We start from the raw sequence: 14,351 nt of genomic DNA, 5'->3' as shown, positions 1-14,351 counted from the left end.
TCATAGGATTACTTAGTAACACAGTGCGTGTATCTTTTTATACTAATTTTCATGGCTTGGAGCAGCATTGATTTAATGTACAGTGCGCTGTGCTGTAGGTTGGTGCAGGGGCGGACTGACCATTTGGAAACTCGGGCACTGCCTGAGGGCCCAGGGTCAGTAGGGGGCCCCATGAGATGCCCCTGGTACCTTTTTCATAGGCTTTTTTGAGTTTTGGCAAGGACACAGGGGCCCCATGATCCCCTATTGCCCAGGGGCCCCATGAGTTGTCAGTCCGCCCCTGGGTTGGTGTCATTCTGTGCTTTACTTTGACGAGCACAACAGAGCTGAAATGAGGATGCTGGTTGGGTTTACTGAATCAGGTAACTACTATGGGCTGCTGTGTAGTTTATTACCTGGCTTCTGCACCAGATGCAATAGGTTCTTTTGACTTGCATCCACTACTGAACCAGATGGTCATCTAATTGGGTAAGGGCACAATGAACACTACTAGCAGGGTCAGTCCAGGTAAATTTACTATGTTCTGAAGAAAACAAACTAACAATGGTACACTGCAGAATGCCCTGTCAGGAAAGTGTCTGGTGGGTTAGCTTAATTGATATTTGGATACCAAGTGCAATTCTTTAACATTGATTTTGATGGATGAATAAATTAAAAGCTTACCCCTAAACAAAACAGTGGAGAAGGATTAGATCTCCATCAGGAATTAAAGAATACAAGGCAATACCTATTTTTTTTTTGTTTTGGAAGGTAAGACACTGAGTCAAATGTGTTGCACTGTCCAGGTAATTGTGAATCAAAAGAGTGCATAAATAAAGATTGTCCTTCCGTAACCAAAATATATATGAAGACAAATTCAGTAAGAAAAATGAAGTACATATATACACATAAATAAATAGATATGCAGAAATTCATAAACATTCATAAATAAAGTTCATAAAGTAAAAGGAAAAAAAGGTTAGATGACAGCAAACATGCTCAAATGTGCATCTAGCAGCAGTCGCAATGATCTTGTTCTTCTACTCAGCACAACCGTGCATACCACCACAGAGGTATCAAAGCCTCTTACTGGAAACCAAGACCTCTGTAATAGAGGGTCTGACAGCGCTTTAGGAAGAAATCCCTCTAGGATGGATGGAGAGGTCCCTGCTCTCCTTCAGATGTAATCACCCAGCTTAAACAATCAGTAATGACACCGCTCTTAAATCCTTATAATGCCGTCATGCACCAGGCAAACCAACAGAATGAATTAGTGCTCTATTGTGCTAGACACACAGTTGAGCACGTTTGCTCGTTATTTACTTGGTTGTCTTCTTTTACTCTATGAACTTTATTTATGAACTTTTATTGAACTTTATTTATAAACGTTTAGGAATTTCTACTCTTTTATTTATTTACTTATTTTTGTCTGTATTCACTATATTGCCAAAAGTATTGGGACGCCTGCCTTAACATGCACATTAACTTTAATGGCATCCCAGTCTTAGTCCGTAGGGTTCAATGTGGCTTTGGCCCACCCTTTACAGCTATAACAGCTTCAACTCTTCTGGGAAGGCTGTCCTCAAGGTTTAGGAGTGTGTCTATGGGAATGTTTGACCATTCTTCCAGAAGTGCATTTGTGAGGTCAGGCACTGATGTCGGACGAGAAGGCCTGGCTCACAGTCTCCGCTCTAATTCATCCCAAAGGTGTTCTATCGGGTTGAGGTCAGGACTCATCCATGTCTTTATAGACCTTTGTGCACTGGTGTGCAGTCATGTTGAAACAGGAAGGGGCCATCCCCAAACTGTTCCCACAAGGTTGGGAGCATGAAATTGTCCAAAATGTCTTGGTTAGCTGACGCCTTAACAGTCCCCTTCACTGGAACTAAGGGGCCAAGCCCAATCCCTCACATCATAATCCCTCCTCCACCAAACTTTACACTTGGCACAATGCAGTCAGGCCAGTACCGTTCTCCTGGCAATCGCCAAACCCAGACACATCCATTGGATTGCCAGACAGAGAAGCATGATTCGTCACTTCATAGAAAATGTCTCTAGAGTCCAGTGGCGGCATACTTTACACCAATGCCTCCGACGCTTTGCATTGCATTTGGTGATGTAAAGGCTTGGATGCAGCTGCTCGACCATGGAAACCTATTCCATTAAGCTCTCTATGCACTGTTGTGCTAATCTGAAGGCCACATGAAGTTTGGAGGTCTTTAGCTATTGACTCTGCAGTCAGTTTGCGACTTCTGCACACTGTGCATTTCAGCATGCGCTGACTCCTCTCTGTCATTCTACATGGCCTACCACGTCATGGCGGAGTTGCTGTTGTTCCCAGTTGCTTCCACTTTGTTATAATACCACTAACAGTTGACCGTTAAATATTTAGTAGTAACGGCATTTCACAGATGGACTTATTGCACAGGTGGCAACCTATCACGGTACCACGCTTGAATTCTCTGAGCTCCTGAGAGTGATCCATTCTTTCACAAATGTTTGTAGAAGCAGTCTGGATGCCTAGGTGCTTGATTTCATACACCTGTGGCCATGGAGGTGATTAGAACACCTGAATCCAATGATTTGGAGGGGTGCCCCAATACTTTTGGCAATATAGTGTATGTACTTCATTTTTCTTTTTGAATTTGTTTTCATATATATTTTGATTACAGGAGAGAATCTTTTATGCACTTTTTGATTCACAATTATTTGGTTTGGGAAGTTATTTTTTTATGTATCTCTGTGGTAAGATACAGTGAGTGCTGCTGTTATTTCTAGACTTTTTATTGATTTATGATATTGACACTTTAGCGAATCTCAACCACAGCACCACCTTCCTGGAGTTTGCATGTTTTCCCTGTGCCTGCATGGGTTTCCTCTGGGTACTCCGGTTTCCTCCCACACTCCAAAGACATGCTGGTAGGTTAATGAATGTGAGTTAGGGACCTTAGATTGTATGCCTTTTGAGGGTTAGGGACTGATGTGAATGTACAATATATATGCAAAGTGCTGCGTAAATTGACGGCGCTATATAAGCACCTATAATAAATAGCGCAGGAGATCAGTTTGTAAATTTTCATTTTTGTATGTGTTCCAGTTGTGGAGATTCACCCCACTATTCCTAATAGCAATCACAGTCTTCGAGAAAGAAAGTGAAGGAAAATCCAAACATTTTCAAAATTGTCACCAAAACAAGATGTAAGGTGAAATCTTCCAAGGGGGATAAATATTCTAAAAACAACTATCTAAGAGGGAAATTTCCTCCAACCTACTGTTGCATCTTTGGGACAGAAAGCGAAGGTAAATCTTCCCAGCAACGCACAGACAGCAGAGAATAACCTGATGGGGTTTCAACAGTCCCCATGCTATTCAAAACAAACAAGCTTTTGTTATAGATGTGCTTTAAATGCTGTTTATTTGCCTTTTGGGGATTTACCGCTCATAGCTTATTTGCTTTGTCTGACTGTTACCTGAACCAGAAGTAAATACAACCTGATAATATTTCTAACACTTACAAACTTTATTTAAGAAAAATTGATTGTTTTTTAATTCCTGTTCCGTATGACACCCACCAAACAAATAGGAAGTGAAGGGAAATCTCCCCAGTAGGGCCATGGTGAGCAATAAAAACTCAACAGAGGTTTTTTCACTATGGTGTCCATTTATGACACAGAGAATAGCTGTGATTCCGAGGATCGCAGCTATTCTCTGGTCATTCACAGTTTATGATGCTCAGGAGATCAGCGGAGAACATGTTCAGCCCTTCACTGGAGATCTGTGTTCTCCCTCCAGATTCTCCAGCCCAGAGCTGGAGAATCGGAGGAACCGCAAACTAAGCAGCGATAATTTACCTCTGCTTAGTAAACTGATCTTTTACTGTAATCTCGCGAGATTATAGTAAAATCAGCTGTTTTCCAGCGTTTGTAGACCATTTTCCAGCGTTTGTAGATCATTCTCCCTTCGTTTGGAGAACTGATCTACACCGCTTCATAAAAGGCATCCACAGGAGAACTGTGTTCTCCGAGAATGCTGGAGAACTGAGCAGCGATCTATTACCGCTGGTTCATAAACGGACACCTTTGTCCAGAAATAATATTAATTAATAGCTGGAGTTGTGCTTTAAAGTATACAATTTAGCAAGTTTGCTATTTAACAAAACAGCTTATCTATCACGTTTGTGACATTTCATTCTTTTTAGAGATGCTTTCACCTCACTGTTTCTCAAAGAATAAATGATGGGATTTAACATGGGAGTCAATAAAGTATAGAAAACAGCAATAGCCTCTTCCACTAAATAGTCCACAGACTGAGGACTAATATAAATGAACACAGGTGGTCCATAGAAGAAGATGACAGAAATCAGGTGTGATGAACAAGTGGAGAAGGTTTTTCGTCGCCCTGCAGAAGTCTGGATCTTCAGTATTGTTTTTATTATGTGGAAGTAAGATACTAAGATCAAGAGGAAGCAGAAGAGAGCAACAGCCCCGATGTTGGTGATGATTACTGCTTTGTTGATGGTTGTGTTAGCACATGCAAGTTTTAGTACTGGGATAACATCACAGAAAAAGTAATCTATCCTATTGGGGCCACAGAATGGGAGTCGAAAGGTTAGTGTAGTATGTATCATGGAATGGAGTGAGCCAGTCAGCCATATGCCAGCAGTAAACCGTGCACACAGCTTGAGGTTCATAAGGTTTGGGTAATGAAGTGGCCGACAAATGGCCAGAAATCGATCATAAGCCATAACAGTGTACAGAAAACACTCAGTGCTTGCAAAGAAATGGAAAAAATACAACTGAATGATACAATGTCGAAAAGAAATGGTCTTGTCCCTCTGCAGAAAGTTTGAAAGCAGTTTGGGCAATGTAACTGTAGATAGCCAAATGTCTAAAAAAGAAAGATTCAGTAGCAATATGTACATAGGTTTGTGAAGGTGGGAATCCCTTTGTACGGTCAAAATTAGTATAACATTTCCAAAGAGTGTAGAAATATAGATACACAAGAATAACATGAATAATGGAATTTTCATTTCTTCGGAATGCGGAAGTCCTAAAAGGGTGAACTCAGTCACTGAAGTGTAGTTCATAAGCTCCATTACTCTATTCATTAAAAAAATAGAGAGAACATGTTACAAAATGAAGCAAAATAAAAAAGTAGTCTTGTTTAGTATACGGCAGTTGCCATTATTACAATATAAGTGAAGGTATCCTTATAGCATAAATCTACATACCATCACTCGTGCAACTCGAGTTGATTCACTAAAGGAATAGATGATGTGCACTAACCTTAGTAAGAGTTCACTTCAATCACACAATTATGTGTTAGCAAAAATCCATTATTTTTCTGTTTCAGCTGCACATTATCAGCCATTTAAAATGAGCACAGCTTCACCTTATTCACCAAACAAAGTGAAGATATTTTACTAATTTAGTAAATCAATCACAAGAAGTAATTTACTAAGAGAGTACAAATAACACATATACCATCTGTAAACTTTCAGTGCAGCACTACATATTTAATGACAAAGGGCAGCAGATTTAAAGAGTCCTATTTATTCTGAAATATCTTTTTTTGTCATTTTCTTTAATGTAAATTACTATGTTTTTTCAAAATGGCAACAGTTAAAGCTATATCCTCTCATAGAAAGAGTTGGTCTGAGTTTTAGCTGATGTTTTATTTATTTATTTAATACAGGTACTTACATAGCACCATCAATTTACACAGCACTTTACATATTTATTATACATTCAGATCAGTCCCTGCCCTCAAGAAATTTACAATCTAAGGCCCCTAATTCACATTTCTACATACAGCTACTAGAACCAAATTAGAAAGGAGCCAATTAACCTACCAGCATGTCTGTGGAGTGTGAGCGTGCCGTGGCCATTTTAGCACACCTATCCCACATGATATTTTCTTCTGTTTTTGCCAAGTCAGTGAATAAATCAGGCCATGAAAAGCAGGGGAGAAGTAAAAACCCAAAAGTGAACAGTACAAGAAGGTGCTGACTTTCCTAGATGGCTGACATGGAACCAGAAAAATCTAATTTATTTAGTTGGAACGTCTTGTTTTAAAATAAGTTCCACTACAGTACCTTGATACGAAAACATCAAATGAAGTAAAAATATGAAATGCGTTATCATTAACTTTGGTAGATGTCTGAATTAAGGGAAAATTAATTGTGTTAAACTTTGAATGCAATACTATTTAAAAGTCCCCTGTTTCCTAATCATGGTAAGACAGAAGATGTGTTACTTCACAAACAGTGGATTAAAGAACGAACGTAGGACGGCTGCCTTACATATCCGAAGCGGACAACAAGAACAATATTCAATACATTTGTAATACTTAGCAGCACTTTTCTGGAATAGGTTACAGTGAAACTACACTGCATTTGGGCACCTCAAACCAAAAACGCTATTTGATTAATTTTTGATATTCAAAGCAAATTCCTTCTTCCATCCATATCACCATGCTTTGTTTTGCTGAGAAATCACTTTGACCCCCTTCCCTAGCATTTCTGGCTGTGGCCATCTTGAGTAAGGGCAGAGGATTCATGTAGCATTAACTTCCTGTAATCCATCTGCTTTTAGCTCAGGCAAGCAGGGGTATGCTTAGCTGAGAAAGCCCCTCCTGAACACTCCTGAATACTCCTAGGCAAGAATCCAGGGCGTAAAAGTAGAAATGTAAAAAAAAAAGTTTAAAACAAGTACCGTAAATATAATATACCTTCCTATATATTTACTAATGCTAGCAGCATAAGGATTAAAAATAGCAAATGTTGATTGAGAGAGTGAAGTTCTGCTTTAAGGCTTATAGGATTGTCTATGAAGGCTCTCATTTATCCAGGTCACGATATAGCTAGTAGTAGTTAGTCATATTCATCTGGACTTGTTCTGTAATGAAGAAGATTCAAGAGAAATCACCTACAGTCAGGTCCATAAATATTGGGACATCAACACAATTCTAACATTTTTGGCTCTATACACCACCACAATGGATTTGAAATGAAATGATCAAGATGTGCTTTAACTGCAGACTGTCAGCTTTAAACTGCTGTAATTCCTACACCGTTCACCTGATTTGGATGTAAATACCCTAAAATTAAAGCTGACCGTCTGCAGTTAAAGCACATCTAGTTTGTTTCATTTCAAATCCATTGTGGTGGTGTATAGAGCCAAAAATGTTAGAATTGTGTCGATGTCCCAATATTTATGGACCTGACTGTACATCATTCTGTAACAACCATCCCTAAACAGGAGTGGAAGCTTTTGACACCAGCCATCACCTACATTTTAGAATTCTATTTTAACTTCTCCAATCCAGTGATTTGACAAGTCAAATCTTCTGCCATGTAACTTGAACAAATGACACATGTTCCAGGCTTTCTGGCAGCATATTCACTGAATTATTAAAATAGAACAAGGTGATGGTCTTAATATATAGTAGCATGACAATTGGGGGTGCTTAACACATATTTAAACCCAAGAACAAACATTTTATTTTTTTGCAGCTCTGTCTGATCTTGTACAGGTTCTTTAAAGTGGAGAACAGATGCACTTGAAGTATTTTTTTTTATTAATTTCAAATGAACTATTAATGACTATATTTATGATTAATAAATCCTAGTGCCTAATGAGGACAACTATCTGTAAGTGTTTTTGAAAGCTTACATCTAAAAAAAAAATATATAGTTAGCCAGAAGAAAAATATCACTAACATTTTCACTTTTGGGATGATTTCTTATCCCTAAGGTATTTCATGGAAATTCTATCAATCCGGTTTTAGTTTTATCTTTCTTTGTTCATTTTCTTATTCTTTATACTCTTTTTTGCAGCTTTCAATGTTTTCCATTCAATACCTTTTTTCATTGAATACCACAATCAAAATAAAAATCAACAACAACACATGATACAAAGATAAGAATGTGTAAAAGAGTAAGCTGAGAGTCAAGCCATTTGTATTTATGGAAAAAAGGTAACTAGAGAAAAGAAAATGTAAACCAAACATTAGTGTTAATAACTGTAACATGCCTGCAAAAATCCTTGATCTGGAACAGAATCAACTTGAGAAGACAACAGAGAGAATGTGTGATAGATGAGACATCTCTGTCACAGGCTTTTTAAATTATTTGATTTATCATACAGTATGTGTGATTATATACATATTTAAACATTTTGATTAAATGATCAAACGGTATGCGTGAATATATACTTACTGTATTTCTACATTATTAATTAAATGATCAAACAGTATGTGTGAATATATAAATATATATATTTAATGAATTTATCAAAAGTATGTGTGACTTTGTATATATTTATACATTACCTTTATTAGCAAACTGCATTAGCTGTAGTTTTTTGTAATTTTTGCACAGTCATGTCCATACCATTCTCACTGTATCAATGATGCCAACATTTTTTTTTTTTGGTTTCTGCGTTGCACTCAGACATGCTTTCATTATTTTAATACGTTTTCCATTCTAAATATCCTTATGTCCACCAACCTATCAACATCATGCTGTCCAAGAGTACATTGGTATTTACTTATAATTATTCCTGTAAGAGGAATAAACCACATATCAACACGATGATTCAGGAATAGATGGCTAACATTAAAAACTGTATGGGAATATAAATGAGATGTATAATTGTTGACATCAATCCACATAACATGCTGTAACTTCAAACTGTGAATGGAAATCTGTATTCAGATGTTATCTATGTATATAGTGGAACAGATTCAGTGACTGGCAGTATTTGTCTCTTTATCCATTTCATTGCCTTAGGGAAATATTCCCTATGCTATTATTTTTACTTGTTTGTAGTTTAATGTCTTAATCATTTACACAAAAGAGTAAGCTATTTCATGATTACATGTACAGGATAACCACTAAGCGATACCTTTGGATATAAGTGGTAAATGTTATTAAACTAGTTAAAGTAGTTAATAATACACTAACTAAATGATGACTGAATGACTATTCACCTACTAGTATATTTTTTAGTTGAAACACATGGCCATCTTTAAAATACTTGAAAATAATTTGTCCCATTTGGCACATTGTTCTATGTATGTAGTGCACCACTTTTGGGTACAATGAACAATACTCATAGAGAAAAAGATGAATTTGTGGAATGTTGAAGAGACAACGTCTGAGATACAGCTAAATATTAAAAAGAGCACTTTTCTACTTTTTAATTAGTAATCTTTACTAGTTTGCCAATACTACTATGCTGATTAGTTGTTTTACGCAATTGCCCAAAGCATAAAGCTAAACTCCAGACAGATATAAAAAACCACCAGTTTGTAAGCAGGTGCAGTTAACCAGTCTGCCACTAGGTAGCTCTATTCCAAGATAGTGTGGGAATAGCGAATTGTGTGATTGGGTGTTAGGTTCCCTTTTAGAAAAAGCCTTCCTATAGTGATGTAATGGTTGCAGTCGAAGCCCTTGTAAGTGCCAGGATGGGTGGAGCCCCCTTCAGGGGGCTAAAACTCTGGGTGAGGTAGGTTAACATCCAGAAGAACCAGCTATAGCTGCCCTGAATCTTTTTCCATTCTGATGTGGATGACAAAGACCTTTTAGGCCAGGCTATGTGTGCTCTGAGATGTGCATACACCTGGGAGTGAGAGAGTAACATCGGGAAGCATTTCCAACTGTGCACAGCAGAGAGTATGGGACATAGAGAAAGAGATGTAATCCCAGGCTGACTCCATGATGTTGAGATCAGGTTCTGTGAGAGCAAAAACACTTCCAAGACTCCTTGTTCTTCTTTACCTTAACCCCTTCCTGCCGGCGCCTCCCAGCCCTTTTAAGAGTTTCAGACGCCGGGAGGCGGGGCGGGTGGGGCGTGGTTTCGGGATCATGTGACTGCCGTGACGTGCCGTCACGGCAGTCACATGATTGGGAAAGGTCCCGATCAAAAGAGCGGACAAGGACCTTTCCGTGAGTAACGCACATGTGTGCTGGGAGCGCGCAGGGCACGTGCTCTCAGCACATATGTTTTTTGTTACATGAACGCAAATGTGCGGCCGCTCGGCGTCTAGGCCCAGACGCCGGGAGGCCGCACATTTGTGTGCGGCCCGCGTAATGGGGTTAAAGATAGTTCAGTCCATCATGCCATACCATCAGGGAGGTGTGTGATTGGCCCCAAACTTATTCTGCAGCAAGACAACGATCTCAAACATGCAGCCAATGTCATTAAGAACTATGTTTAGTGTAAAGAAGAACAAGTCGTCCTGGAAGTGATGATTTGGCCCCAACAGAGCCCTGATCTCAACATCATGGAGTCTGTCTGGGATTACATGAAGAGGCAGAAAGAGTTGAGGCAGCCTGCATCCACAGAAGATCTGTGGTTAGTTCTCCAAGATGTATGGAACAGCCTACCTGCCAAGTTCCTTCAAAAACTGTGCAAGTCTACCAAGAAGAATTGGTGCTGTTTCGAAGGCAAAGGGTGGTCACACCAAATATTGATTTGATTTGGATTCATTTTATGTTCATTTACTTTCCATATTTTTAATTGATAAAAATAAGCTATTAACCTCCCTAGCAGTCTGATTATGTTAGTATTTCTGTGCTCAAAGTGGTACATTTTTTTTGCATGGAAATATGTTTTTTTTTATTGTAGGCCTGTAATTCTTAGGAATAACTCACTAACAGCTGAAACATTGAGCCCTGGTTAACACTGATGCAGTGCAGAATTTGCACCGGTTTCTGTACGATTTCCGCACCGCATCATAATCACACCCCATTCATGTGAACCATTGCAGGTGTGTATGTTAAGTTAACAACACCCCAAAATCAGTTTTTCAACATGCAGTGTGATATGCAGAATTGGATTACATGGGTGTGAATACCCATGCAATCCGATTCTGGTGCGGACAAAAAAAGGGTCCTGCACTATTTTAGTGCAGATACGCTGCGATCTGAGCCATACAAAATGTATGGCTCAAATTGCACAGCACAGAAATCACATGTGATTTGCACAGAAATGCAGTGTGATTCCTGTGTGAATCACATGTGATGTACCGCACCGCATTAGTGTGAGCCAGGTCGATAGAATGTGTTTAGTAGCTGTGCGGTATTTTACAGCATACCACTTAATGAATTGTCCCCCTTGTTCGTAGTTTACGGTCCAACTTGCTTTATGTTCCAATGTTCGACCATGAACTGAAAAGGGGGGTATTCGGCCCACCACTACTGTGTACGTGCAACACGTTCGAAGGGAAACTGACATAGTGCGAACCTAGCCTTAGCAGTAATGCCAATAGAAAACTATGGTGGACATTGTCATGTTTCACATGACTGTCATATGCCTTTAAGTGTTCTTTGTATTTTGTCTCTGCTCCTCCCTTTCCTCTGGTTTAGTTCTTGCTGTATAGATAGCCCACCCCTTTTTCCCATTAAGGCATTTCAGCTTCAAGCCTCATGTCATGAAGCAGATCACATTGTGATCTTTTGACCTATCCGATGTTCATTGTTGTAAGATTCTCTCAGTTTATGGAGTAAACTTCACAAGATCTACAAGGTGTCTTTTGGATTGAGTAACTGCCTGTGATATTCAACTAAGATTGGAGTTATCGCTATCTCATCACAACTGTAAGTTACAGAGATCACACTTTCAATGCTTAGATTGGAGAGACAGAACAGTCAAAAGATCAGTGAAATGTCTTCATAGAATCCTTGCTAGCTTTGGATACACAGCGAGATGTTATATTGACACTGGAATAGCAGTTGACAGTGCAGCCATCTGTACACAAGCCTGTACATGTCTGCAAGTATATCTCAGCATAACACTCATCAGTGTCATAACAAATTATTGATGTGAATGTTTTACAACTGCAAGTTCACACACTGCATCTGTATGCATTAGCACATGGCTTGTCTGTGAAATTATAAGAAAGTAAAAGAAAACTTTTCTGCAACCATTGCCTAGAAAACCTGAGCTCACCCACAGAAAAATTGATACATTTCTCTGTAAACTTTCTATCAACCCCTCTCCTTGCTAACATGATATTTCAGGAAAGTAATATACAGTCTGCGGAAACTAATACACAACCACAATCAGAGCTTCATCCAGAGCAAGACTTAAACCCTGAATTAGATAAAACAGAAAAACGCTTAACAAAAGCAACCTGGAAAGCGCAAGAGAATTTTAAAACTGACAAGGAAGAATTGATGTCTAATATTAATGACTTATGGTCTAATACTGTTAAATGCATGTCTGCTCTCTCCCAACAATCTCATGAGCCAATACAACTATAGGGTGCTATCCAGCAGATGAATGTTGCGTATGATAATGATCAAAGACTGTGTGTTAAATATATTGCTCTCTTAAAGCGGTACACCAATCAAAGGTCATTGGAAGACTTAATAAGTTTTAAGGAGCTCAATCTTGAAAGAGACAATTTAGTTGTGCGAACAAAGACAAAGGCAGAAGTGAGAATAACACAGCTCCATGAATCCAGATCTTATCGCTCTACATCTACTAGATGCTCCTCAAGAACTTCCAAATCCCTACAATCAAGGTCTTCCACACTCAGTCAAGAACTAATAAAAGCCTGTGCTGATTCTGAAGTTTCTAAACTTTAGGCAGCTTTCACCCAAAAGAAAGCAGAAATGGAGGCTCAGGCTGCACATAAGAAAGCAGAAATGGAGGCTCAGTCCACATATAAGAAAGCAAAAATGGAGGCTCAGGCCACACATCAGAAAGCAGAGAAAGAAGCTGAAGCCACATGCCAAAAGGCAGAAATTGAAGTTTTGGAAAAACAAGGTGAGCATGTCACAGCCATGGCAAGGTTAAGGGTTTTAGAACAAGCCGCTAGTGAAAACAAAAGAGACAACAGTTCCAGACACTCAGTTGTATCTTATGTCTCAGATTCTTCACACACCTCTCCAGAACGTCAACTCTCTGTCACAGCAGCCAAATTACTCAATCATAGTCTCTTCTCTGCACCTACTGTACCTCAAGACTATTTGCCCTTATATCCTCCAATACATCAGACTGCAGCATTTCAGCTAGCCGCAGGCACTGGTATGTATTTAATAGACCGTCCACCTTTCTTAGGAATAAACCAACATGCCAATGGACTTTAAGTCAGCTCCAGCATTGAATTCCTTAGCAGCAACATATGTTCCCAAGTAACTCCACGTAAGTCCACCAACCGTCTCAACCAACTCTGTTCCACCTGCAGTCACGCACCCAAACTCTGAAAACACGGACATGTCACAGTTTGCTAAATACATGCTTCACAGAGAGCTTGTTAAGACAGGCCTCACCAAGTTTGATGACAAGCTTGAAAATTACAGAGACTGGAAATCCACTTTCAAGGCCACAACGAGTGGCCTAGACATCAATGCCACAGAGGAATTAGATCTACTCATCAGATGGCTAGGTCCCCAGTCTACTGAACACATCAAGAGGCTCAAAGCAGTTCATATTGACAACCCTGCTGCAGGCCGTAATGCTGCTTGGGGCAGACTTGAACATACCTTTGGCAGCACAGAGGCCATTGAAGATGCCTTATTAAAAATGTTGCAAAGCTTCCCAAGGATTTCTGCTAGCAACAATCTAAATTTTTAAGAACTCAGCGATGTTCTATTAGAGCTTCAGCTTGCTAAGGGTGACATCAACATACCTGGTCTCAGTTACTTTGACACCTCTCATGGCATCAAATCTATTGTTCTCAAGCTACCATATGGAATTCAAGAAAGATGGACAGCGCTTGGATCAAAGTATAAAGAAGAACATAGAGTTGCCTTTCCTCCTTTTTCCTACTTCTGCGAGTTCATCAAAAGAATTGCAGACACTAAGAATGACCCAAGTTTCTCATATGGGGACTGCAACCTTCTCAGTACACTCTCTCCAAGACCTACAAACACACGTATGTCGCACAGAGACCATAGAGGTCCAGCATTAGTGAAAAGGACTAATGTTCTACCTGCGCCTGCTACAGTTCTTGAAAAGACTGATCAAAATAAGAAAATTGAGGATCCAAATCAGCAATGTCCAATACATAACAAACCACATCCACTTAAGAAATGCATCGTCTTCAGAAAAAAAACCCTCCAAGAATGTAAGGAACTTTTGAAGAAATTTGGGGTTTGGTACAAATGCTCTGCCTCCACAAAACACTTTGCGAAGAACTGTAAAGCAATCATCAAATGTATAGAGTGTGACAGTGATGACCATATGCAAGCTCTTCATCAATATTCGCACAACTCTGCTACACTCACAATCTTTGTGAAGCAAAGCAAGGCGGGGAGTGCCCAGATCAAGCAGCACCTACCACCCCAGTGTTCTCTACATGTACAGAGGTCTGTGGAGAAGGATTCTGCAACAAATCTTGTACAAAGATATGCTTGGTAA

General features: G+C 39.3%; 1 protein-coding gene across 1 annotated transcript; it reads right to left on the bottom strand.

The window, feature by feature from the left end:
* Positions 1-4,040: 4,040 nt before the first annotated feature.
* LOC149454860 (olfactory receptor 10G7-like) lies at positions 4,041-5,074 on the bottom strand. The gene has a single exon (XM_089686954.1). It carries the CDS (start codon positions 5,072-5,074, stop codon positions 4,142-4,144), a length of 933 nt encoding a protein of 310 aa, XP_089543080.1. The 3' UTR covers positions 4,041-4,141.
* Between the last annotated feature and the right edge of the window lie 9,277 nt (positions 5,075-14,351).

The sequence above is a fragment of the Staurois parvus genome, unplaced genomic scaffold, assembly GCF_062004578.1.
Source record: "Staurois parvus isolate SC_StPar_1 unplaced genomic scaffold, SC_StPar_1.0 ptg000415l, whole genome shotgun sequence".
NCBI classification, from domain to species: domain Eukaryota; kingdom Metazoa; phylum Chordata; class Amphibia; order Anura; family Ranidae; genus Staurois; species Staurois parvus.
Note: the sequence above shows the minus strand (reverse complement) of the source record. Positions and strands in the feature narration are given on the sequence as shown.

What these genes read in the sequence shown, in the direction of transcription:
- LOC149454860 (XM_089686954.1), bottom strand. Translation starts at nt 5,074, where the DNA reads ATGGAGCTTATGAACTACACTTCAGTGACTGAGTTCACCCTTTTAGGA.